Consider the following 27,572-nt stretch of genomic DNA (forward strand, 5'->3'; position numbering starts at 1 on the left):
CTCTCATGGAGAGGGCAGCCTGGGATGCTATTATTTGACCAGTGGAAATCAGGGGCAAATGGAGGTGAGAATGGTGAAACATTACTTTCCTGCAACTGTGTTTCTGGACTGATCTATGTTCCTGGGGCTCCCGAGCTATCTTGATGACATGATTGATAACAACACAGCAGTTAACTCCTATAAGACTCAATTCATGATACGTGGAATCCCATGGCACATCGCAGTGGCCCAGTCATAGGGATCACTGGCCCATAAGAAAATGGCCACCTCAGGACCACCTGCCAAGCAGGCAGCATGCACCCTTCAAACAGCAACACAATGAACCACAGCCGGCCCATGTATTTCCGGACCTCAATGGTTATATCAGAAGATCCCTGCTGGACAATGATCAACAGAGCAAAAACCTGGCCACACAGCAGTGTTGAGGTCACCTCGGGTCAGCAGAGTCTTGCAGGCAGCAGCAGAGACTCACCTCCTTTTGATGGTGAGCATCACGCCCAGGAGAATGATGATGAACATGAGGAGGCCAGCGATCACGCCGGCCATCTTCACGGTGTTGTCCACCTGCTTCTCTGGCTCCACAGTGTTAGAATTCTGGGTGGAGGCACCTAGGAAGGGAAAGGGAAGGATAGCAATGTTGAAAGCACCCACACATGTGACTAGACAATCATCATAATGACAACAGCTTCCTTTAGTTGAGTGCTAACTATGTGCCAGGCACTGTGCTAAGGGCATCACATACATTGTCCCATTTAATAACTTTTGAGGATCAATTCCTTGTGAGGTTGGGATTATCATTAGATTCTTTTGAGATGCAGAAACTGACATGCAGAGAAATTAAGTGAGTTGCCTTAGGTTCTCACTTGGGCAACTGTGTTGAAGCATTCTTTTCCTTAAGGCAAATCAAGTTAAGATTTTTTTTTCTCTAATATTGCTTTGTCTCTAGGATCAAACCATGGAACACTGGGAATTATACCTAACCCTACATTATTCTTTCAGGTAAATGGTGGAAATAACAGCTTTATTTTGGGGCAACACAATTTAAATCACTAGATTTTTAAAGATAAAAAGGGGTTTTTGTTTTGTTCTTTATAGGAAACAAATGGTAGGGCAAAAAGTTTGTATATTCAAGGGAACTTGAGTACACCTTGGGTTCAAAAAAACACTTAAATCCAATCAATTCCATTTTTAGCATTTAATACTAATGCAACATGCTCTACCAGGTGTTAACTTGCTGACACAATCCTCAGTAGAGGAGGCAGGTAACTGGCCACTTACTATATACATCCTTAGCCCTGTCCTGGGTAACTTCATGGATCTGGCCTGGTCAATCCTCACAAACATTCCCAAAGGTAGAGGAGATACTGATTTTCCCATTTTATAGATGAGAAAACCAAGGGAAGTTGCTAAAAGTCACATGGCTGATAAAGGTCAGGGCCAGAATTCCACAGGTTTCCTGATTCCAATTTTAGACCTCAGTGGTCAGAAACCCTGAATCCAGCTCTCAAGTCATCTAGTTCCTCAATCCCTTCTCCCTAAAACAACCATTCTGCTTATGCCATAGCAAAGTAAGCAGGCGAAGAATGCCAAAAACCAGTATCTTCATGCTATGTACTAGGGATCAGAGGCAACATCTTATTTCAGACATTCTAGAGAGTAGTCCAGGGGTTATCAGCACCCGAAGTGAATTTCCTCCTGCTTCTATTTATATTCCTATTGGTGCCAGCCTTTAAGTGGGAAGCAGCTTCAAGTCCAAACCATCCTTTTCCTAACTCATTCCTTCTTTTCTTCCACATCTACATCAACTCACTCCTCATCAGCCAATACGCTTTCTCTGAGCCTGTGCCCCTGGGAGAGTTTCTCCCTCTTCTCTAAATTCTATTAACACTTTATAACACTTTGCACATGCCTCACAATATCTTTTACTACAATGCACCAATATTATTAGTTATTTGTTTTCACATCTGTCTCCTCCAGTGGTCTGCAAACTCCTCAGGGGCAAGATTACGCCTCGTTTATCTTAGTTTTCCCATGTTAGCACAGATTCTGACTGGTAATAGGGCTCCCGAAATGTTTGTGGTTGTTTAGTGTTTAGCTAAAGGGATGACGTCTCTGCCCACACACATTTGTTCTCATGGAAGCAAATTGAGTTTTCTCCTTTTTTAAGTCATTTATTCATAGAAATCAGCAGAGTCTTGAGTTGAAGGAATGCCACTACCCAAAAGCTATGGTCCTGATTCCAAAATGCACTGATGTTTAAGCCCTCCAGCACATTGATGCACCCCCTTTTTTTTGCTTAAGAGCATTAAGTGTTTCCTCTCTCAGAGCACTTTCCCCAGGTTGTTGTAACTTAGACATGTTGAGTTTGCTTGGCCAAGTCTCTCTAGTGAGAATGGTAAGTCACCCTATTCATCTCTCTAATGCCAGTGTCTAGCACAGGCCTCCCTCCTCATCATTGCTGCTTAACAGATAAATTATAACATAATATGAGGGTGAGTGAACCACAGTTGTGGACTTTATTTATGAATTCAATCATTCATTATTTTGCCATTGAGTGGCCATGTGCTGTGTGCTAAACTATGCTGTCTGTAGAGTCAGATATTCTGTTCCTAAAAGGACTTCTGGATGAGGAATTTTATTCATTCCTTTCACAAGCTAATGGCAAAACCAACTCATCAAATTCCAGGGTTGACTGAGTAGACTCTTCTCATCTACAGCCCAGAGAATTCCTGAAAGAGTTGGCCACCATCTCTTCAGCAGGGCTGGTCTGACATTCAGGGATGGGGGGACGAGGGCTGGTTCTGAGGAGCTCCCATGCAGCCCCCATTTTCCAGGCTGGAGACATGATTTCTGAGATGTGGCTAATCCACAATGTAGCAAGCATAAAGGAAGGGGAGAATCTCAGATCCAAATTTCCTCAATATTGATAGAGTCTTTTTATTTAGATTTGGAGGAAGGGTTGTCTCTGGGGCATTCACTCACTGGCACAGCCCAATTTTACTTAGTGTGCCTGCTACCAGGTCCTGTTCTAGAGACTAGGAGTGCAATGGCAAAGAGCCCCTAGAGAGGATCCTATTACTCTCGGAACAATGCTATTAGCTTGGTCTAATGAGACTCATACTTCATTCCTTCAGTAAGTGATCATAAATACCCTCTATGTGCCAGGCATTTGGTGATACAGTGGTGAGCAAAACAGGAACAGTTCCTGCTCTCAAAGAGTCTACAATTAGTGGTGGGTGGGGGTAGGGGAATATAATTAATAAATCAAGAATCAGTAATAGCAAACTTGAACCCTGTTAAGGTTTGAACAGAGAAGCACATGGCACTTGTAAATAGATACTTGCATAATTTAAAAAAATGCATTGCTTCTTGGAGCAATTCACCCCTAATAGAGGTGAGCTCCAAAGGAAGACAGGCTGTAACCAGGCAAAAGGACCATGAAAGCAGCATATGGAAGCAGCAGGAGAAATAGCCTTGGCTAATGGGGCAAGCACCCTGTTGTACTTTAAAAAAAAAAAAAAAAGAAATGTAGTATAACCAGGGCAAGAAAGCAAGGAGGGAAAGATGAAAAAGAAGCTGGAGAGGGCATCATGAATGAGTCCACACAGGATATTACTGGCCACAATGAGGGCTTTTGTTCTTTAACCAAAGGAACACAGGGCACCATTTAAGTGTTATTCAAGGAGCAATGATATGGTCAGATTTGTATTTCCAATAGATCATTCCAGCTCTAGTGTGGAACCAAAGTGGATTGGTGAAATGAGTTTTGAGACTACTGCAGGCATTCAGATGGGAGATGATAGTTGCTTAGGCTCAGGTGATGACAGTGAAGATAGGCAGATGTGATAAAAGAGACAATTACTTGAAATAGTTATAGATAAAATCTGTTGATGGATTGGATATGGGGAATAAAGGAGAAAGAACTGTCCAGGATGACCACAAATCTTTGCACGATAGGGTGGATGATGGTAATGTTTACGGGTTCCAGACACAATGGAAAAAGAATAGCTTTAGGGGGAAAATATATCTAGGGCAACTGGAGCTTGAGATATACTCCAGAAAAGTATGTAGTCAAAAATGCGATCTGGAGCTCTAAATTAAAGGTCAGAGTTGGAGGCAAAAATGTGTGAGTCATATGTACACAGATGGTATTTGAAGCGTGGGGGCCTGTTGGTGAAATCACCCTGGGAAAGAATAAAGAGTGGAAGGAGAAACAGACCTAGAATAAAGACTTGAGGGTCTGCAGTATTTAGTGAGTAGAGGGAGATAAGCCTGAATGGGGAACAGGAGTGACCAGACAGGTAGGAAGTAAACCCGGGAGAGTGTAGTATCCTAGAGCCAAGAGAAGAGAATGTTTCAAAAAGGAGGGCATGATCAACTATGCCAAAGGCTGTTCCCAGAGTAGAATCAGGTCCACACACAAAGGAAAGTGAAGATCTTGGATGAGTATTAGAAAAATTTTCCCAAAAGAATTCCAAGACATTCCTAAATAGAAGCAGCTTCAGCAATGACCATAAACCTACAAAAGAACATACTTGAGGGCCACAGAAGAACATTCAGGGGATTCGGGGAGGCTGTCTGAAAGTCCAGAGCCTAGAGGTTTAGACGAATTCAATGAGTTCAGCCAACAGGCAGCAGAGCTGAAATCACAGACTTTACACAGGAGGTTTTTAGAAAAATCCATGCTTGGTTGGTCTAACTAGACATCAGATACAGGAACGTGAACATTCCCTGGGACAGGGAAAATCCAGCTTTGACTTTGGCACTCTTTAGGGGAACTTGCCCTAGACTCTGGATATTTGTGCCTCTGTTCATAGTGGAAGTGTGTTGACAGGGTTCAAAGGTGATACAGGGATAGAGGAAATGGACTAAAGGCAAGACAGCATCCACGTGTGACTCCCATATCTGAGGGATGGACAGAGGATGGGAGGGTCCTGCTTTTGTGGCAGAGTCAGGTGTGGCCACAGGGATTACATCTTAAATGCTCAGTGGAGCAGAATGTGACCTGTGATGGGAGTCATAAAAAAGCACATCAGGGTTGGCTACTGATGGGGCCATTGGCAATGTGGTGCGCTTTCCACAGATGCCAGCAGTAGGTCCACATAGAAGGCTATCTGTCTGACTCAGTGGCCCCAAAATCAAAAGGGACTTTTCAGAGGGCTATCCCACTGGAAGCCCTTCAGTGGGATAACACCTGCATTACTTTTACCCCAAGCATACCCTTTCCATGAGAGTCAGGCTTAGTATCAGCCTTAGTTCCTAAAAGGCTGTCTCAGAGTCTGGGTGACTTTGGTTTATTAAGCAGGGACTGGGGATTTGGGAACTGAGAGAAGGAGGAGGGATTTGGATGCATCTTCCTCATCTTTACCCTCCATAGGACCCAATCTGAGAATAGGCCAAGCAAATCAGAATTGGCATCTAGGCAGGCACCAGATGATAAATTTCTCCAATTGGGGAAGCTTTGAGGCTCTACTTGAGTATCCTGTGTGATGTGATAACCAAAAATAATCTTGTGAACTCAGCTTGTACTGACAGGAGACTCCCTCTCCAACATCATGCTGCAAGCCTCACAAGCCTGACCTGACGGCACAGCCAACTGTGTCCTCTGAGCTCTGAGTACTCCCAAAGGCTGAACCAGTTCTCAAAGCAGCTGCTGCTGCATCCTGCTGTCTATTCTTTCCCCAAATGCCATGATGGCTAAGGATCCAGTCTCCTCCTAGCTCCAGCCCAGAGTCTTAATCTGGCTTTTATATGTGCTACCTGTCTACTCTTACATATGGAAACCTGGTGCACAAGGCATGGCCCTTGGTTTATTAAGCTCTACTTCCCTCCCTCAATATTAGCTCCATACATAGGGTCTAGTTGCCATGTTTTCTCTCTCTGCTGCCTCCTCCCATGCTACCCAGAAACCCTCCCAACTGATTTTCCCCAAGGATTACTGAGACCTAACAAGGGCAGCGCTGCCCTGCTCTACTCTGCACTGGTCAGAACGCTCTGGTGAGTCCTGTCCAGCTGTGAACCCAACCTCTCAACAGGGACCTCCAGAGTGAAGACAGGCCATGAGCCTTGCTACTCAAAAAGTGGTCCATCGACCAGAACATTGGCGAAACTTGGGAGTTTATAAAAAATGCAGTATCTTGAGCCCTACCCCAGACCTACTAAATCAGCAGCTGCATTGTAACAAGGTCTCTACATGATTGAGGTACATACTGATTGAGATGCACAATGTTCCAGAGATTATTGACTTTGAAGGTACATCACTCTGAATCAGGATTTTTCATCTTAGGGAAGGGAAGATTCAGATGAGACCTATTTTTTGCCTTTAGATAGATAAAGGGCCATTATGGAAGGTGGAGTAGATTTGGTCCCTTTAATTTCAAAGCTCAGAGCTGTATCATTGGGTAGAAGTGACAGGGGGTAGATTAGGAATCAACACAGGAAACGTTTGAATGTGGAAGAGCTAATCAGCTAAGGCTAAAGCCCAGACCCTTTCAATGCAGCATCATGTTAGAGAGAGGATGAGGTCATTATGGTTCCAAAGTCCTGCATCAGAGTCAGCCCTTCATTTTACCTGCTTACTCTGTCTCTGTTCTCATCTCCTTGGCTTCCTGGATGCATAACTAAGCCCTGAGGACCTCATGTCTACAGGATGCTGACCTTTTTCTCTGACATCATCTTTTACCTCAACTTGGTTCCCCTTAATTCCAGTAATACTCATACTCTTGGTGAGAGAAATCATCCCTATTATCTTTAGAGCCATGAGACTCCCCCATGCAGTCCATTCCCACCCCCTCACCCTGACCCTCCCCATGTTACCCACAAAGGCAGGGGAATGTGTCATCAACAAGGACAAGAGCTGGCTGGAACATCCTGTGCTCCCCACAAAGCAGAAGGGACGACAAGATTTCTTATGCCCCTTTTGATGTCGAGATGCTATGGTTTTATGAGTCTAGTCAAAAGCATTGGGTTTCACATTGGAAATATGCAAGCTTGCGTCTAGATGCCATCACTAATGGGTTGTGTGACCTTGATCAAACCTGTTAACCGCAATGTGATTTGATATTCTCATTTATGAAATAATTAGAAAATGCCAAGTTCACACAGGGATTTTCTAAGAATCAAATGTAATAATGGAGGGAAAAATGCTTGATAAACTCTTGAGGAACTGTTCACATATGGGGCACAGTGATGACGTGACCTTAGCACTGGATCCAGGGTAGCACTAGGGTTTTTTGTGTCTATGAACTGTAGGTGATAGAGGCTGAGGCAACGCCTCCTTGTAACCTGCTACCTAAGTTCATCCGATCCTCAGGATAAAGGCAGAGCCCCTAGAGTGATTCACTTAACTTTCCTCATATAGGCAAGGCCCATATCAGGCTTGCATCTGGATGACTTAATGGCAGCAATAACATAATTTGGCAACAAGGGACTGGCAATTAATGATTAATGATTCATTCTGAAGTGCTCTCACTGGTGACAGGCCCAATTCTAGAGCTTTACTTCAGAGAATTTTCCTTGTAAAGATATGGAGCAAAAATAGGAGTCACAGATAAAGAACATTTAATTGCAATTGATAAAACCAAGTAAATCCCAATGGATGCATAACCCATGCTGGTGATCATTGCTGACGATAAAGAAAGCAACCCGGCTCTCAGGGACACTATTCCTACAAACTGCACTCTTTAAAACATACAGTTGTTTCTCAGCTATCCAAGGGCATATTATCCCCAGTGTGGCTTATCAGAGGCAAATCTTACTTTGCTGGCAGTTTACCCCTGTCTACTGAATGGCTTCTTTTGTTGAAGAGTTTCTCTGGCTTTGTATGTATCTGGCACCCAGTAGGGAAAACCTTTGAAACCCTGACTCTAAGCTGGTACTTCTATGTCAGGGAAGGTTTTAAGCATTACAGGCATCTCTGATTATGGGGGTTTTGCCAAGAGGAGATAATAGGGAAAAGATGAAGATGCTGGGCAACTTTCTGGCTCTTCTCAAGTCAGGTAAGCACCATAAACCTTGATTTTGCTGGAAACAAATTCTCAGAATAGCAGATTATTTTTAAGATGGAATTAAAGTCCAAGACAGAAAAGAAGTTGGCAGGAGAGCATCTGGATACTTCATTAGATTCAAGCCTCTAGACTTTACAAATTGCATCCCAAGGCATTGAGAATATTTGTAATTGTGATCATGAACTACTTTGGCAGTCTTTGAGGACTGAAATTGTAGCAAACAGGAGGGGTGCGAGAAGCCTGGGGAGAAACAAATGCTGTTGCTGACTTTTTTTAAAAATGAAAAAAAAATGTATTTCAGATACTTTACACTAGTGTGATGTTGATACAGGAAAAAAAAAATAGACTAGATGATTAAATCAGGTTCCCCCCACCCCCACCCTTACCACTTAAAAAAGGAAGAAATAATCACCAGAAACCAGAACAGCCTCACATCAGACAGCATCCAACCAGGGAAAAGGAAACCACTCCTAACTTTTAAAACAGAGCAAATTTACTAGAGAATTAGTACACAGGGATTAGGAGACAACGGTGGGGAAACTCAGAGGGTGGTAGTATCAGGAAACCACTCCTAACTTTTAAAACAGAGCAAATTTACTAGAGAATTAGTACACAGGGATTAGGAGACAACGGTGGGGAAACTCAGAGGGTGGTAGTATCAGGAAGCCACTACCCAGCCCAGACTGGAGAAACAAAAAGAGGTGGTGGAGTTCTCAAAGGCCAGAAGTAAGGATCACCCAACAGAAGTGGAACTCTGGTAGACCCATCTGGAGACCTGAAGCCATGGAGTCACCGCCAAAGAAGGGGCCTGAGCCCAAGAGAAAGAAGGCTCCTCCCTTCCTCCAGCTTTACCATCTCTTATTAAAGTCTCCCATTAGCCAAATCCAGAAGCCAGTAGGCATGCGGGTCCCATGCAGGGGTCACCTACATGCCCAGGAGCATAGGGCAACAGTAAAGGATGGATGTGACACCAAATGGGCCAAGGACAAGCATGGGCTTTTTATAAACAAGTGATGCTAGCCTCACCTCTCTTTGCCACTTTTGAGGGGTGTGTGGACTTGTAAGTCAGGGAGAATGTCCAGTACTGCATCTTGATTTTAGCCAAGTCAAGGCCAACATGGAGAAATTGTGGCTGACTTTCAGGACAGCCAGGTGTGAAACTGAGTTCTTCCAGAAGATGGAAACAGAAGGGTCAAGATATTTGACCACATGCAAAGTACTAACAATGAACAATAAGGAAGTAACACATTTAGGGCTTTTACTACAATCCAGGCCGCTGTTTTAAGCCCTTCACATATATTCTCTCTTTTAATCTTCACTGCCCTATCAATATGGTTTGGATCTGTGTCTGCACCCAAACCTCATGTCAAAATGTAACCTCCAGTGTTGGAGGTGGGGCCTGGTAGGAGGTGGTTGGATCCCTTATGAACGGTTTAGCACCATCCCCTTTGGTACTGTCCTCATGACAGTGAGTGAGTTCTCATGAGATCTGGTCATTTAAAAGTGTGTAGCACCTCCCCCCGCTGCCCCCTACTCTCTCTTGCTCCTGATGCTGCCATGTAAGATGCCTGCTGCCCCTTTGCCTTCTGCCATGATTGGAAGCTTCCTGAGGCCTCCCCAGAAGCAGAAGCTGCTATGCGTCCTCTACAGCCTACAGAACCATGAGCCAATGAAGCCTCTTTTCTTTATAAATTACCCAGTCCTGGGTATTTATAGCAATGTGGGAATGAACTAATACACCTATGAAGCAGGTTCCATCATTATACCTATTTCTGAGATGTGGGAACAGCCTCTGAGAGACTAAGTAATGGTAGCAAGCAGGAGAGCTGGGACATAGGCCCTGGCAGTCTAGCACAGAGATTATTCTCTTTAACCTATCGTACTACTCTGTCACCTCTCTAATAAACAGGGGGAGAGACCGTTCAGCAGAGAAATGTGTTTGTCTTTTCTCAAATATCTGGAAGAAAGAAGCAGACACGTATTTAGATCTAGAATCTTCCATTGACCAGCCAGATTAAAATATCTTTGTATTGATGCCTGTCTCTGCCGGGTTTGCCACCCACTCTATCATGCATTTCTATTTCATGCATCTTTCTTGAAGATTATCTCCCCTCATGCCCTCGCACCCACGTATCCTATTCTAATATCTAAGGGATTGATGAACATGTCATGTGAACCTTGTTACGTGAGCCAAATTATACAGACTTTGCTCAAATGATATTTAAACTTGACCTTTTTAACTCAAGTTCCCTCATCCTTTTCACTTTTCTTGTATATCAACCACCACCTCCAAGCCTTTCATATGTTGCAGTTAGTTTCATTATAATCGCTGGGCTTTCTATATAATACCTTTATTGATATTTAGCAACCAAACCATCCCATATAATTCCATAGGGAGACAAGTCTTGTTCAAATTTAGGTGATTTTTTTCTGCTTTGTCTCCAATATTCTTTCTTTGATCTTGCTGTGACTAATTTTTTTAAATTGCTGACTACCTCCCCATGTCTCAAAGCAATGCCTCCTTCATCAGATCTGGTTGATAATAGAGCACTTGAGAAGGATTATTTCATCATTCTTCTAAGTGACATCACCTAGGATGTTTCTCAAGTAATAAATAAATTGCCTCAATTCATCATATGACAGTAATTGCTTTTAGTCACGATTTAACTCAGAGTCAATGTTAAGTAGCTGGAAAATACCACAGCGATGCAGGGTTTTCAAAGATAGCTCTACCCTTGCTGTGGAAAACCATTTAATAAGTACTGTTAAATGCAAAGAAGATACACATTTCTAATATCCCAGACTCCTCAATACTACCCAGTCAGTCCTAAGAAGTTAGAATTGACTTCATCACAGCCTATACAACAAAAACTGCTAAATATTGCTGACAGAAGTTGCCCTCGTTTTCGGCCTCGAATGGAGGTTAGCACCCTGTGAGACAGGAATAGCTTTAATTGATTGTTTGAAAGCACTCAGGCCACTCAAATAAATTGTTCCTCAAGTGCTGATTTTGCTTGGTCTCCTGAATCTGTGTTTTCAGATAGACCTTGTTTTACACTGTAAATGCTCTGTGTAGGTCAAATTCTAGTTCAGTCATGTTACACACACCAGGAAAGACGGCTCAATGAGACTCTGATAGAGAACGTCTTCTGGGTGTAAGAAAACTCCTTTATTCTATTAAGAAAGTGTCTTTTTTTTATCCATGGAAATAGAGGAAAACAGACTTATTTATGAGCAGTCATGCCCAACTGATGCCAGACACAGTCATTATTGACATACCCCTTCTATGGCATATCCTTTTAAAGGTTTCACGGTTGGTGAGCTGGAAATCCATTTATACCTCCCAATGACCTCAACTACTTTCTGTTGTGCCAAGGAGGCCTAACCTATGAGGGCTGCCAAGACCCAGCTGGGGTAGAGAGAGGATTCAGTCTGTGGTAAGACTAAGACCTTAAGCTATGTCTAGAGTCAGGTATAAGGTTGTCTAAGAAACCAAGTATAGGGCATACTTTGTAGACTGGGTTAGGTGTCAGACCGCAGTCAAGGTTAATGACCAGGATGTGGCTGAGGTAGGGGTCAAAGCTAAAGCAGAGATCAGGAGTCAACTTACGGCTCGGGTTTAGAAGTGTTATGGCAGTCAGTCTACATCCATGGTGGGGTCAAACTTGCCCACAAGTGTGGCTTAGACTTTATTCAGAAATAAAATTTAGCCCATGGCCATGAAAATAACTGGACAAAGCCCAGTGACCTCCACATGGACTATATCCATTACCTTGGTGTCATTAGCATCAATTCAACCTTTGGCTTCATAGGAATAGTCCTGGACATTGCCTAACCTGAGTGGTGCTAGGATTATAATGATGACAGTGGCTATAGCAAGGTGCTGAGCATGGAAGGTAATCAGACAACACTACTGTCTTGGAACTCACTACTTAGGGGGAGAGGAAAGTGCAAACTAAAAATCAGAGTTGAGTGATGGGCACCAACACAGAAGTGTGCACAGGAAAGGGCATGCCCAACTCTGCTTAAACAAAACTAGACTACAAACTTGATTTCCACATGTCATCCATGGTGTGGGACACATCAGGGCATTCCTGTGACCACTCAGTGGCCTTCTCTTTTCCCTCCCCACCTTGACTCCCTGTGGTCCAGACTGCCCTGCTGATGCGGATGAAGAGGCTGAGTCATCTCAGTGCTGACAGTACTGGCTCCTTGCTTGTAGAATCTGTGCTTTGAGCCTGGAGCTCAGGAGGCTCAAAGCTGCTTAGCTGCTGCAGACAGGAGCACCCACGGCCTGTACTGGGGATTAAGGGTTTAGTCTGAAGAGCAGATGTAAGAAGAAGAACATATACTCTTTAGGATGCCCTGTAGCAAAGTGATAGTCCCTTTAGAGTTCTTCAGGCAGCCAGTATGAGAGAGCTGTGGTCACACTGAACTGACTGTAATTCTTCCTGTGAAGCTCAGAGCAGTCCCAGGGCAGCAATGGGACAAGGAGAGGCTTCTCAGAAGCAGCCAGTATAGAGCCAAGTACAAAAGCCAATCAGGGACAGTCTGCAGGTCATGTAATTCCGGGACACTGAGAACAGGTTACCACAGCCTGGCTTGTGAAGCAAAGCCCAGGCCAGGGCATGACCAGCAGCAGATGCTGAGACTATCTATTCAAAGGGAGAAGCAGAAACCAAACCAAGAAAGGAAGGTTTAGAGCCACAGAGTGGAGACCTGTCTGGGCCAAATGTAGAATACAGTCAACAAGGGGACCTCACTGGGGAGATGGGGTGAGCCAAAGGGATTCTCTGGATGGCAGCTCTTGGCCAAGGTTTTCTTGAGGTCTGCCCACTTTAAAGGCACAGCCCTTAAAGCTCAACCACTGCCCACTGGCCAGTGCTCAGGATCACTGCATTTCTAAGTGCATTCATTTTCCAGGGCTGTTATTACAAATAACCACAACCCAAGTGGTTTAAGGACAGACATTTATTCCCTCACAATTCTGGAATCCAGCAGTCCCAAATCAAGGTGACAGCATGGCCATGGTCCTTCTGAGACTGTGGCAGAACTCTTCTTTGCTTCTTCCTAGCTTCTGCTAGTGGTTGGCAATGCTTGGCATTCCTTGGTTTATAGATGCATCACTCCAATCTCTGCCCCTGTTGTCAATGACTTTCTCCCTGTGAGTTTGTCTTTACATGATGTTTTTCTCTTCTTGTAAGGACACCGGGCATATTGGATTAGTGTCCACCCTTCTGACTTTATCTAAACTAATTACATTTGCAAAGATACTGTTTTTAAATAAGGTTCCACTCACAGGTACTGGGGTTATTACTTCAACATATCTTTTTGGGGAACACAATTCAACTTCTAAGACCAGGTGAAGCTGAGTCATGACCCACACAGCCTGGGGATGGGCTACAAGCAGGAGCGGGAGCTTAGCATTTCACTAAATGAAATGCAAACTCTAACAGGGTTCACAGCCAAATGGACAGGCAGCATGTGGGAAGAGGAATGGGGGCTCCTGCTTGGTTGTGGACTGAGCAGAACACAAGGCTTCTGGAAGGATAATATGTCTCAGCTTCCTTTGTCTGAACTGCATAGCAGGGTGCACCAGAGGCCGAGGCTCCCCTAGGCTCATACTCAGAAACATAATTCAATTCTTTCTAACCAACTCTGGCCAAATTGATCCCCTAAGGGGTGACTGTATTACCTGACTTAGAGGGGCATGAAAGGGGAGGAGAAGCAAAGATCTGCCCATCTGGGGCAGCTTTGTCCAGATTACGCATCTGCAACATGCCGCTTGCAGCTAGCATCAGAGTGCCTGGAAAGGAGAGAAGGGGCAAGGGAGAAAGCAGGCAATCTATAAGAAGGATTAGTGGAAGCATGAGCAGGATCAGACAGAGGAGTCAGTAAACACGCAGCACAGAATTTCAGATTAGTGCAACTAACCCGTGCAACGGTGATAAAATGAGCAGCAGCAAGCACGGAATTGATTGTTGAGATTCCAGCCAAATCCACCACGAACATGTTTTCTTTCTTCTAGCCTTTGCCCCTTTGCTTTTGAAAGCAGAAACACTGAATCACTGTGTTCTGTATTAAAAGCTGATCTGTTCCCCTCCCCAAAGGATGGATGGAAAAGCAGCTCTGCTCTTAGTGGGAGGTAAGGAGGGTAGAAGAAGTGGCCAGTGTGGTTGTAGCAGATGCCACTTGCCACACTGGCACAGAGTCCTAAGACAGGGTCTTCCCTATGACTGCCCACGATTCCTGCCCCCAGCCCAACCTCTTTTGGGCCAACACCATGAGATCCCAGGCGAGACACTGGGCTCAGCAAGACCAGCCCCAGCAGATTTGGGGGAGCTCCAGACAAGGGCTCTGAAGACTCAGTCTCTAGGAAGCTTGGCAGGTGAGTCTGCATGGAGTTCAAATACTGGATTGAGAACTAGTGACTCACAATTAGCCCAACAAAATGGTAGATGGTGAGTAGAGTGAGGTGCTTGAACCATCACAGGCTGGAGGCAGAAGTGGGGATGGGGGTGAGTATACCATGCCTGGCACATGCTCCATCAATGTCAGTCATCTGCTTATTTATTAAATCATTCATGCATGGGGCCAAATGAATGAGCACTACAATATGTGCTAGGCACAGGGAAAGAGTTGATAGAAACCAAACAGCTCCAACAAAACATGCTTATACCTTGAACGTATGCCATGTTCAATAGAAAACTTTGCTTAGGGCGGGGGAGGGGGTTGCAGTTCTTTGTGCCAACTGGCCCACCCAGTTGACTATCTCTGCATGCAATCTGGAGATAATGGGGGCCAGTAAAGGTTTTGCAGAGATCAAACTGTCTGAACTTGATCCTAGAGGATGAGTAAGGCAAACCATAGAGAGAGAACATCTCAGCAGAGAGAGGAGAGTGTGAGAAGGCAAGTACCACTCACATGATCAGTTTGAACGGGTTACAGGATGCTGAGGAGGAAATAAAATTGGAGAGATAAAAAAGGGATAGGGACTAGGTGGTAAATGGCCTTTGATTCAGGCTAGTTATCCCAAAGCACAAGGGGAGCCCTGGGAGCATTTTAATCAGGATTAGACTCTCTCTCTTTTTTCTTTTCTTTTCTTTTTTTTGAGACTGGGTCTTGCTTTGTCACCCAGACTGGAGTGCAGTGGCATGAACATGGCTCACTTTAGCCTCAACCTCCTTGGCTCAAGCGATCTTCCCACCTCAGTTAGGGCCACAGGCATGCACTGCCATGCCTGGCTTTTTTTTTTTTTTTTTTTTTTTGAGACGGAGTCTTGCTCTGTCACCCAGGGTGGAGTGCAGTGGCATGATCTCGGCTCGCTGCAACCTCCACCTCCCGGCTTCAAGTGATTCTCCTGCCTCAGCCTCCTGAGTACATGGAATTACAGGTGCGTGCCACCACACCTGGCTAATTTTTGTATTTTTAGTAGAGACGGGGTTTCACCATGTTGGTCAGGCTGGTCTAGAACTCCTGACCTCATGATCCGCCCACCTTGGCCTCCCAAAGGGCTGGGATTATAGACATGAGCCACTGCGCCGGGCCTTTTTTTTTTTTTTTTTTAACTTTACTTTCATAGAGACATGGTCTCACTATATTGCCTAGGCTGATCTCGAACTCCTGGGCTCAAACAATTCACTGACTCAGCCTCCCAACGTGCTGGGATTATGGGTGTGAGCCACCATACCTGGCCTGAATCATACTCTTATTTTTAGATGATCACTCTGGCTTCAGTGGGGAATAAATATTGGAAGGGGATTGGTGTAAAGACATGGGGACCCCAATTTGGAATCTGTGACACTAACCTTATGAGTCCCAGACATGAGTTGTAGCAGTGAGCAAGAAGGAGACAGAGATTCAGGAGAGATTTCAGAGGCCGTATCTATCAGATTTAGTGATAAATTGGATACTGAAGATGAGGAAAAAGAGAAGGCAAGGATGATGCTTGGCTTCTGAATCTGAGTTTAATGGCAGTTTGAATGGAAGACTGGAGACTGATTTCTCCTTGCTTTAAGGAGAATATCCCAGGAGAGAAAAAGGTGCAGTGAGAGCCTCAGTCATATATGCTCCCTGATTAGACATTTGTTTTGAAGAAGCACAAACATTAACAATCATCTCCTACAGAACACCCTACAGGGATGTGACAACCCTCTTCTGCATTAAGTCTTTTGATTCAGTGGGGAGACGGGCAACAGAAAATGGCAGCTCAAATGATGTACCAATAGCCTTGTGTCTGTCAAGCTTTGAGCATCTGTTCTAAGACTGTTGTTAAGGACAGTATCCTAATGCACTTGATCCAAGGCTCGTCTCCTCCCCCATTCTGTAGTGTCAGCCTTACAGCCATATGAGTAGTTGCCCAGAACAGCTGAGGAGGGTCCTCTGCAATGATCAGCCTGGCTCCTGGATGTCACCTGCCCTCGTGGCCTCCAGCTGTAGCTCTTCCCCTAGTCTTCTGGCACAGCCATGATCTTTGTGCACTCCAGAACCAACCAAAGCACTGGTCAAGGGGAACTAGAGGATGCCCAGGTCAAAGGCTCAGGGATGTCCACATCCTTTCACCCATCTCAGCTCTCAGTCTTGCTCTTGCCTTGGGTCACTGCGGGAGCTGGGGTTGCTGTGCTGCTGTGTCCAGCCATCCACCCTATATCCTAAAGCTTTGATGAGCCCTGATTCATGACTTCTATTTGGCACTTTAGGTGCCCCAGGCCTGAGGCCCTGATGGGCTCTTACCTATTTCCTCCACCACTCACGTTTCTCAGAAACCACAGTTCCGGCCCAGTCACCAGTCACAGTCTGGCCCAGATTCAGTCTGCCTGAATCTTACCAATGGTCAGCTTTTCTGCTGTTCACTCTCTGGACCTCAATTTCCTCATCTGTAAGATGGGTTTAGGATCATTATAATGATGGCACAAGTCTAAGATAATGAAGTTTTTTATCTCTTGATTCTTCTCAAGAACTGGTCATTTTTAGTATTTCCATTCTGCAGATAAGAAAATGGGGAAACTTTGGGGCTCAAAGCCTCTCAGATAGTAAATTATGTGGCTTCTGAGACTGTCCTGAACCATCCTGCCATGGTATTTCCCAATGCTGGCTCAGAATGGGTGTTCTCTAATGTCTATGGGCACAGAGCATGGAGAGTATGATTACAGACTGTCTTGAGAGACCTGGGTTTGAATTCTAGTTTCATCATTTCAGAGTTGAGTGATTTTTAATCATCTGACCCTCAGTTTCCTCATCTGTAAACTGTGACTACTAACAGTACTCTATTTGGCAGAGTTGCTGGGAAGTTTAAATGAGTTAATGATGTGAAACTCAGCACATTCCATAGCATGTAGGAAGTATGTAACATACTTGCTGTTATATTTTTCTTTTCATCATCTTATTGGACATTCCCAGTGCTTTGTCCCCCAGAGCTGCCCCCTCTCTCCTGACAGGCTGTGCCCCTGCCTCTGCTGCCTGTCTTCGCCTCTCTCCATGAAGCATTTTCCCCTCATGGTGGCTGTTCAGGTTGGAGCTTCACCCGGTTCTCCTGCCTCTGGTTCCTGTTCTCACACCATCTGTCAACCCCTTCCACTGGGCACGTGCTCCCTTGGAGGGTCACTGAAGCCTCAGGGTGTCCAAGCTCACAGGGCCCAGGGCATGACCCTAGGGAGACTGCTGCCTTGCTTCAGCATCTTCTCTTGGCCCACATAGCTTTCTCCCAAAGGCTCAAACTCCTTCTGCCTGGGTCTGAGTAAAGCTGCCCCTGGGAAAGTTGCTTTAAGGACAGTTGCTAAGAACTCCCAGAGAGTGTATGATGACCTGAATCCTGTCACTGTGCCAAGGCCGTGATTTAAAGAATTTCCAGCGAAATAATAAGAGAGAGTTTTAACATGAGGTACACAGGAAATAAAGGAATAATAAGGGAAGCTGTATCCAATATCTTCTCAAACCTGGAGCTGGGTTGAGAGTGCATCCATTTCTTCTGTTGACCCTCACCATGATTAGGCCTGGCTGTACAGGGACTCAACTGTACTATTTCATAAATGAAGAAGCTGAGGCTCAGAAAGGCGAAAGGCTGAGTAATTGGCTCAAGGTCCCCAGTTTTAAGGAATGGAGTTTGGGCTCCAGATGAGGGCTTGTCCCACAGCTCTTTTTTCTGTAGAAAATTGACAATAGGCATGGGGCATGGCCAAGACAATGAAGTCAGTTCTGCCCCTGGGGATGACCTTTAGCACAGCTACTCTGGCCTCCAGACTGGACACTGTCAGTCTCCTCTTGGGCTCAGAGGTCCAGGCCACCCCCTTGAGGCCTGGCTGAACTGCAGGAGGGATGTGAAAAGAGGCCTTCTTTCTGCACTGGTGGGCCTGGGGAAGACTGAGTTCTCTTAATGTTAATTAACTGGTCACTTCTCTACTGCAGCCTCCAGTCAGCTCACTGCAGAAAAGTGCCCAATCCTGGCCAGAAGAGGATTTTACCTTATTTTTCTCAATATAAACATCCCTGACCTCTACCCACTAGGTGACTATAGCCCCTCGCACCCAGCTGTGACAACCAAATACATCTCCAGATTTTGCCAAACGTCCCCTAGCCCTAGAGAGCAACAAGGAATAAAAGGAACTGAAAATTTACTGAGCCTCTTCTCTACACATACATTTCTATTCACCAGCTAGGGACAAAGATGACCCTAGATGTGTTACCTCTAGATCTGCACTGCCCACAATGGTAGTCACCAAGTCACGTACTTAAAGCACTTGAAAAGTGGCTGGTGTAACTGAGGAACTGAATTTAAAAATTTATTTTATTGAAGCGTTCTATGTGTAAAATACACACCAAAGACTTAGTACAAAAAAAGAATGTAAAAAATCTTTCATCTGTTGTTTTCTTTAATTTTGCTGCATATAATAATAATAATATTTTGGATATATCAGATGATTGTGAACCTAAGATAGGTGGGCTTCAGATTCTTTGACTTTACAATGCTGCTGAGAAAGTGATACCTGTTCAGCAGAGACTGTACTTTCAGTACCAGTGCAAACATTCTGCTTTTCACTTTCAGTACAGTATTCCATAAATTACAGGAGATACTCAACACTTTAATATAAAATAGGCTTTGTGTTAAATGATTTTGCCCAACTTCAGGCTAATGTAAGTGTTTTGAGCATGGCACATTTAAAGTAGGCTAGGTTAAGCTATGATGTTCCGTAGGTTAATTGTATTAAGTGCATTTTCAACTTACAACATTTTCAACTTATGATACATTTATTGGGACATAACCCCATCATAAGTTGAGAAGGATCTGTATTGAGTTAGATACATTATATTATTAAAATTAACTTCACCTGTTTCTTTTTACTTTTCTCATGTGACTCTAAGAAATTTAAAATTACATACAATATTCAAATTCTATTGCTATTAAACAGTATGGCTCTGGAGGTTTATAACAGAGGATGATTTTTGTCTCCATGGCACATTTGGGAATGTCTGGAGATGTACTTGGTTGTTACAATTGGGGTTGACATGCTGCTGGCATCCAGTGGGGAGAGGCAGGGATGCTGCTTAAGCATCCTCCAGTGCACAGGACAGCCCCCTGCCACCGGCCCCCAACAAAGAACTATCTGGCCCCAGACATCAATGGTGCTGGGGTTGAGCAATCTTGCCATAGAGAATGAATTCCTTGAAGGATTAGCCAATAAATCAGGAAGACCTGAAGAACTAATTGGATCTAGATGGGCAAAGAAGTTAAAGCTCTGATTGCACTTAGTTCTCATGATTAACTATGACTGTGGTTATGCATATTTCAATTTCTCCAAATAAAAATAATGAAGTCTGGAAAAGAAGAATAAATTATCCCGGATCACCAGCCCAGAAGGTGGCATTGCTGAGAGCTGAACTCAGCCTCCACTCACTCCGAATGCCGGCTTGTCCCTGCTATATAATGTGGTCCTGCAGCTCTCTGAGTTGGTGCTGATATGAAAAGAGGCTCCTGTGCTTAAAGTCTAATATCCCCATCACTCAGACCCAGGCAGTTATTATTTACATCAGCCATTATTGCTACCAGGGGACGAACATTAACAAAAACACCCTTTGAAAGGGATGGCACTTACAGGCACCTCACCCATCAAATGAGGTTGAGAAACGTGTGGAAATAAATGGATCACAATGAAATAAACCTGTCAGAGGAGGAACATTCAGATGCCTTAGAAGACAAGAGGTAAGAACAAAAGCACCTGATATGGGATTGGCTCTGTTTAAAGAAAATATTATCTGACTGCTCGACTTGAATAGAGCCTAGAGAACAATGGCCCAGCAGAAACAGAGCAGCTCGCACACACTCTGGAGAAGTATTGTTTCTCTGTAAATTGGTGGTGTGCACAGTGACGAGAGTCACTTTTCTCCCACTGTCCGTCTGCAACTCCCTCCTCCCTTTGGGAAGGGTCTCTGATAAGGTAGGGCTGGGGACTGATTTCAGTAAAGACCTACTATGTGCTGCAACTGCACACAACATTCCTAGCATTTTCTAATGGAATTTTTAATATGACTGCATGAAGCACATATGATAATTAGTTTTGCACGTGAAATAAGGCTATGCAACTTGCTTAAGGTAATCTAACAGGGAGTGGCTGAGATGAAATTCCTGTGGTGTTGGCAGTGACACACTGGAGTACAGGTGTCCATGGCAGTACAAAGGCAGAGATAAAACTTGCCCATAGTGGATGCTGTTTAGGCTCAGCCCCAATCTCCTTTACTGGGCGGGTGTGACTACTCTCCAGCTGCTGTGGGTGCTGGCAGCAAATGGCTCACAAATACCTCCCTTCCTAGAGAAGTACCATCAGGCAAAAGGGAACCACTTCCCCAGGAGGTCATGCATTCCCATGGCAGCCCACAGCCAGTGGCTGACCAACACCATGGTACAAATATTGGCCCCCTTGCCCCAAGGTGGGACCAACTCTTTAGTACATTTCCTACTCCAGACCTCCCCTTTACCCAGGGCTCAGGCAGATGCAGGTCTCCACATTCCCCCTTAGCTTTGTTCTCTGCCATATCTCATCTTCCTCCCTTTCTTCTGAGAACACTCTGCAATGAATAATTTGCACAAGAATCTCCATCTCAGTCTCAGTGTCCAGGGAACTCAACCTAAGACATTCACTAGCAGTGATGTCTCTGAGTTTGGGAAACAGGGTGGCAGGAGTGAACTGTGAAGGTACTGGATGCCCTGACTCATGTCATCACTGCCTGCTGCACCTCCTTCTCCACCATGATAAACTGACCGTTCAGGGATTAGTAGACCGGAGGCCATTGTCTGGGCAAGGACTTTGAGAGAGGTGACAGTTAAAGGTTTGAAATCTCCAAGAAACTTCCCATTGACTAAAAAGGGACCCTGTAATAAAGAGGTCTCTAGGTCAGCAGATTGTCTTTTGAGCCCCACGATGGACATCAACCTCTGACATGAGTGGGCTCTGTGTCCTTTGAAGAATGGCATACATTTATGTGAAATGAACTCCACCTATGGTACACTTGAGGAAAGGGGCTGGTATTCACTTCAAACAAATACAGACTCTGGACTGGGCATACCCATGGCAGCTCCTTCGACATCTATTATCTTGTTTAGTCTCAGAGGCCTCTGCATGTGTACAGTCTACAACATAAATGGTGCCCCATAAGGGGTAGGTGGGATTATTCCTATTTAACAGGTAGGAAAAGTCAGGCTGATCATGGTATGGGTAAATTGTCAGGACAAATGGTAGACCTGATCATAGTGAGAGCTTCTCATTTCCTAAGCACAGAATTGTTACGTCAACTTTTTTCCCAAACTTAGATCACAGCTCAGCTGTCGCTTCCCCTGTGAAGCACTCCCTTGGCTGCACATGGGTTTGTTTATTTCGAATACCATGTACCTTTCCTTTGTAACACCACTCGAAGTGGCAAATTTATTTGTGTAGTTTTTGGACCAGTGGCTGTTTCTTCTCCTGGAAAGGCACTGGAACATATCTTCTTTTGCTCATCATTGTACATCTCCATGCCTAGAACAGTGCCTGGCACCCAGTAGGTACTTAGTAAGCATTAGTAGAAGGAATGAATAGGTGAGTGGATAGATGAGTGTATGCATAGAGGGATGGATGGATGGGTGGATGAATGAATGTGTGGGTTGATGGGTGAATGGGTGGAGGGGTGGGTGGCTGGGTGGGGTAGAAGGACTGCTGGTTCCTCTCTGGTGCACCTGGCCTGGAGGACCCACTGAGTGTGGGCAACTCTCCCCTCCCACCCGCCCAGGGCTCTGGTGATCACCTGTGGTGAGGAGGCAGAGTGGAGTCCCCGGGGTCACCTGGGCGCTGCCCATTGGTGCTGACCACAAGGAAGCCAGTCCCCAGGCAGCATGCAGAAGAGAAGGAGAGAAAGAAACACACATGAAAACGTGCAGCACGGTGAACAAAACTGCAATTCTTGTGGCTCTGAAGAGCTCACACTAAATAGCAAAAGAACATCATGATCTAACAAAACAGGGCCTGAAATAGATTTAAAAAAGATGAAACGAGAGTAAGAGGCACCACTTATCAAGCACCCACGACATGCCAGGTACTTTTCTGGGTGCCTCACATATAATGTTTCTAAGACTTAGAATAACCCAGAAAGGTCAGTATGATTATAAATAAATCTGTCATTTTTCCACCGAAACTACTTCTCCGTTAGACTTCCCTTTCTGCATAAATGGTGCCACCATCCATGTAGCTTCTCAGTCTAGACACATGGGAGCCCTCCTTTTTTCTGATGTCCCTCTTATAATCAATCACCATGCTTTATTAATTCTACCTCAGAAAAGCTCTTGAAGCTGCTTCCTTCTCTTTAATTTCATTCTCACTTTGTTCAAGCCACCCTTGTGTTTCACATGGATTATTTAAGCAGCCTCTCGTCTGGTCTCTCTGCCTCCAGTCTTGTTCCCCTTCAGTCTTACTCTCCATCCTTCAGTTGAAATACAACAGTGCTGCCTCGTTGTCCCCAAGGTAAACTTCAAACCACCTCACTCAGCTCACAGGCCCTCCATGATGAATCTCCTGCCCACCCCTCTGGTCTTGTCTCTCTCCACTACCACTGCCCACCCTGTCCCAAGCATGACAACAGCTTTCCATTATCAACAGCCCCCCACCTTCTTGTATGTAAGCCTTCCTTAGGTGAGTCACTTTGCATGGGATATACTCCCTCCTGCTCCTTCACCTGGCTGATAACTGTTCATCCATCAGGTGTCAGTTTATAACCTGCTACCTCTAGGGAGTCTTTAGTACATCAGTGAATCTGGGACAGATGCCCCTTCTTCTCTTCCCATAACACCCTCCTCTTCCCTTCTTATTGCGATAATATCACTGTATTAGAAGTGGATGCCTTCTCTTAAATCTGTAGTCTCCTTGAAAGCAGACATGGTGTCCCATTTACTAGTGTACTCATGTGGCCTTGCATTGTGCCTGACACATAGTAGGTACTCAGTGAATATTTGTTGAATAAATGAAGAATGAATGAAGAAATATTGAATCATAGAATTTGTAAAACTTGTTCAAGGTCACAAACTGGTAAAGGTTGTATTCAAACCCTGGTTTGTCTGGCTTTAATGTTCCTGTCCTTTCAAATCCACCCCTCACCTCTCTAAAGAAAAACATACAAAAGGTTGAAAGGTGTTTTAGGCTTGTCCAGGGACTGCAGCTTTCTCCAGTGATCCATCAACAAAACTGCAGGAAGTTCTTATACAAAATTGAGAAGATAGAGTATTCCAGACCAACTGATAAACAAAAAATACATAATTTCAAAAATAATACAGATGGCAAACTTGATCAACAGCCATGAAATACTATAAAATTTAACCACCAGTAAATAGTAATCATAATACTTCTCCCTTAAAAATATGAAAAGTTTTGCTGTTTTAAAAGCACAATCTAAGTCAGGGGCCAGCAAACTATGACTTGTAGGCCAAATCTGGCCCCCCACTCCCTGTTTTCTGCGCAGCCATGAGCTATAAATGCTTTTTACATTTTTCTAATGGTGGGGAAAAAAATGAAAGAGGAGTAATATTTTGTGACACATGGAAATTATATAAAATGCAAATTTCAGTGTCCATAAACAAAGTTTTATTGGAACACAGCTGTACTCATTCTTATACATATTCTTATACGTATGGTTGCTTTGGAGCTACAATGACAAACTTTAGTAGTTGTGACAGAGACCATAAGGCCTGCAAAGCTGAAAATATTTACTCTCTGTCCTTCTACAGAGGAGTTTGCTAACTCCTGTTCTAAGTAGCTATTTTTTAGGGTTTTTTTTTAACCCCAATGCTCTCAGATAGGCAAGACAAAGACTGTCGCCCTCACATGTCAGTAAAAGAAATGCAAAGCTTCAGAGAAGAGATGACTTACATGTTCCCACTTGGCCCCCTTCAGCAGCCTCTTAACTGCTCTCCCATTCTGTAGCCTTCTCCCTGCCTTAGTCTTCCTTCTCTGATTCATTTTCTAAACTATAACTAGGGTGTCCTTCCCCAAAAAGGCCGTCTGCTTAAGTACCTCCAGGGGCTCCACTATCTAAGGACAATGCTTTTATATGTGCGCGCATGCGTGCACACACACATGAGCGCGCACACACACACACACACAGTGGGGCTACACAGAGTCCTGGGTGGCCCCTGATCACTCCTAACCTCATCTGGTCACACTGGCCTGCTAGCCATCATTCCTTTGCCTTGTCCCATTTAAATTCAGTGGCATGCTCTCTTGCCTTCAGTGATTTGCATACCTACTCCCTTGGCTTGAAGGCTTTCTTGACTTACTTTGCAACCTCGTTCAACATGATAATTGTCACTCTTCTTTCAAACCTTATCTCAGTGATCACACATTCTGAAATAGCATACCCTAAGTTGATTTATGTCTCCCTTCTTGCCCACCAGTGATATCCTGATTTTGCCTTGACCACAGCCCTTATTGGACTTATATTTATTCGTTGCCTCTCCCATGAACTACTATTTGTTGAGTGTTTCTTACAAGCCAGGTATTATATTAAGTACTTTCGATACATTTGCTCATGAAATTCTTACATTAGCCCTGTGCAGTAAGTGGTATTACTTATTTATTTATTTTTGAGATGGAGTTTCACTCTTGTTGCCCAGGCTGGAGTGCAATGGCGTGATCTCGGCTCACTGCAACCTCCACCTCCCGAGTTCAAGCGATTCTCCTGCCTCAGCCTCCTGAGTAACTGGGATTACAGGCATGCACCACCACGCCAAGCTAATTTTGTATTTTTAGTGGAGATGGGGTTTCTCCATGTTGGCCAGGCTATTCTCGAACTCCTGTCCTCAGGTGATCCACCCGCCTCGGCCTCCCAAAGTGCTGGAATTACAGGCGTGAGCCACCGCACCCAGCCATAAGTGGTGTTATTGTCATTGGTTTATAGATGGAGAAACAGAGACACAGAATAGTTTAGTACCTTTTCCTACCTAGAATCAAAGACCATCCAAATCTAAAGATGATGTTTTTAACCACTAGGGAATGTGGGATTACATATCAATACTAAGTTGTACTCAATAAATGCTTACTGAAAAGTAAATGAATACATGAAAGTCTGATTCAGTATTTTTCACTCACTAGCTGTGTCATTTGGAAAATTACATATATTTCTAAATTTTAATTTCTCCACTTATAAAGTGGAGGTAATAATTATCTCATGAAGTCATTTTGAGGATCGAATGGAAAAGAGTTAAAGCCTTAGTTGGGTTGGTGGGCCTAGAGGAGGTACCTCCCCACTCCATCCTCTAGGTCTGCAACCCATGCTGTGCTTAGCAGTAATGCTCAGCTACCTGGGGTAGGAACAGAGGGACAGCTGGATAAATGCAGGAATGGGGAGAGATTTTTCTAGTTGGTGGGCAGAATATAGTGGGATGGATCATGGATCTCAGCAAAACACAAAAGGAGGCAGAAACAGAAAAAGGTCCTGTTTACATATATGGTTCTAGTGATGTCTCATGTTTACCAGTGTCTGTTCCATCTATCCTTGGGCATAGGAAAGAGTTCCAGTCAACTTGCAGTTGGGCTGTTGTCATGTGACTAGCTCTCATCAAGGCCATGTAAGTGGAAGTGGCATGAGTCATTTCCGAGTGACATATTTAAGATCCAAGTTGCCACTTCCATGCTTTCTCTTACCCTGCTCAGGGGTTCTCTGAGACCACATATATTCTAGATGGCACAGCAACAAATATGCCTTTGTGGTATTAAGCTACTGGGAGTTGGGTATTGGCTTGTTATGTTAGCAAAGCCTAGCCTAGCCTAACTAATCCAGTTGCTGAGGTAGAGGTCTCTTGCTTTCTCCTGCATCACCTGGTCCCCTGACCACATCACGTTTTGAGGATTCATTACCCTACTCTCTTTACTGTTTCCAGGCCCTGTACAGTGTGTGTGTGTGTGTGTGTGTGTGTGTGTGTGTGTGTGTGTGTGTGTGAGCCTGCAAAAAGGAGCTCAGAATGCTGAATGCCTCAGACTTCCCTTCTGACTCTTGTCCCTTCTAAAGCAATCAGTGTTGAGTACAGAGAGATGCTGCTGGGCTACAGATGGCCCTGGAGCAGACAACCCTGAAGACTAACTAATTTTTTGGTTTATTAGGTTCAATATGTTGTGGAAGTGAAGAAAGTTGAGGATTTCTTGAGCCACCTCACCTTCTGCTCCAGGACTTAGCTTGAATACTCCTGGAGACAGGCCAAAGACCATCACATGCTAAATATTCTATTATCATTTATTACTAGAAAAGAGGCATGGGAAGAGGTTAACAAATAGGTAGGAGACAGAGCATCCTGTCAGTGGTCAATGAATCTCATCTGTCTATGGTATGAACACGATGGAATCAGATCTGATTTCCAATTCTGAGGAAACTTGAGCTCCTTATTTAACCCCTTGAGCCCATTTGGCCCATCATTAAGTAATAACGATGACCACTATTTATTTAGTGTGTGCTAAGTGTCAGGCTTTACTTCTGTCATCACACTGAAACCTTGTGTCAGCACACAAAGCCCTGTGACTGGCACACAATAGGTGGTTAATTTTTGCAAATCCCTTTTAATCCCCCTTCAAACATCACATTGAGATCCCATCAATGGGGTTTAAAATCTCCAATAGAGCTTTATTCTCTTTATTTATAACCCTTGTCTCTAGCCTACCCCAAATGTGTTCCTTCCCGGACTCCCAATTTTAAAAGGCCCCCCTTTTCCTTTAGAAGATGCAACTGCTTTGCAATAACAGACTTGTGATCAAGTCGACTCAGGTGTCTCTCAGATCTTGAGTAGATAATTCTTATTTCTAGTTGAGAAAGATGGATTGGAACTCCCAAGGTACATGCTTGAATGGCAAGAGTTAATCCTCACTTGTTTTTCTGAACTCTATCAAACCAGCTTTTGTCTTCCTGAGTGGGGTATGGAAGGGGTGTGTGTGGCGGGGGAAGTTTCAGCACAACTAGAGAGTAACACAGAGGGAAAGGAACAGAAGGCTAGAGAGATGTGCCAGCTGTTGTAGCAAGAAAAATATTAAAGAAAGAGTTGGGATATTTAAAGGTCATATTTAGGCT

The 27,572-nt window shown here is 44.3% G+C and overlaps 1 protein-coding gene across 13 annotated transcripts in view; it reads right to left on the reverse strand.

Annotated features, from left to right (window-relative positions):
* PTPRT (protein tyrosine phosphatase receptor type T) overlaps nt 1-27,572 on the reverse strand; it is a 1,128,501-nt gene that overhangs the window by 180,882 nt on the left and 920,047 nt on the right. For 7 of the 13 annotated variants that reach the window (XM_054674441.1, XM_003316940.4, XM_009437253.5 and 4 more), the window contains exons 14-15: nt 22,278-22,334; nt 473-608 (exon numbers count right to left, since the gene is read on the reverse strand). In XM_054674441.1, coding sequence (XP_054530416.1) covers nt 473-608; nt 22,278-22,334 — 193 coding nt within the window. The remainder of the gene's footprint in view (nt 1-472; nt 609-22,277; nt 22,335-27,572) is intronic. The other 6 variants (XM_054674440.1, XM_003316939.5, XM_009437258.5 and 3 more) reach the window with 1 other exon arrangement.

Source organism: Pan troglodytes, chromosome 21 (assembly GCF_028858775.2).
Source record: "Pan troglodytes isolate AG18354 chromosome 21, NHGRI_mPanTro3-v2.0_pri, whole genome shotgun sequence".
NCBI lineage: Eukaryota > Metazoa > Chordata > Mammalia > Primates > Hominidae > Pan > Pan troglodytes.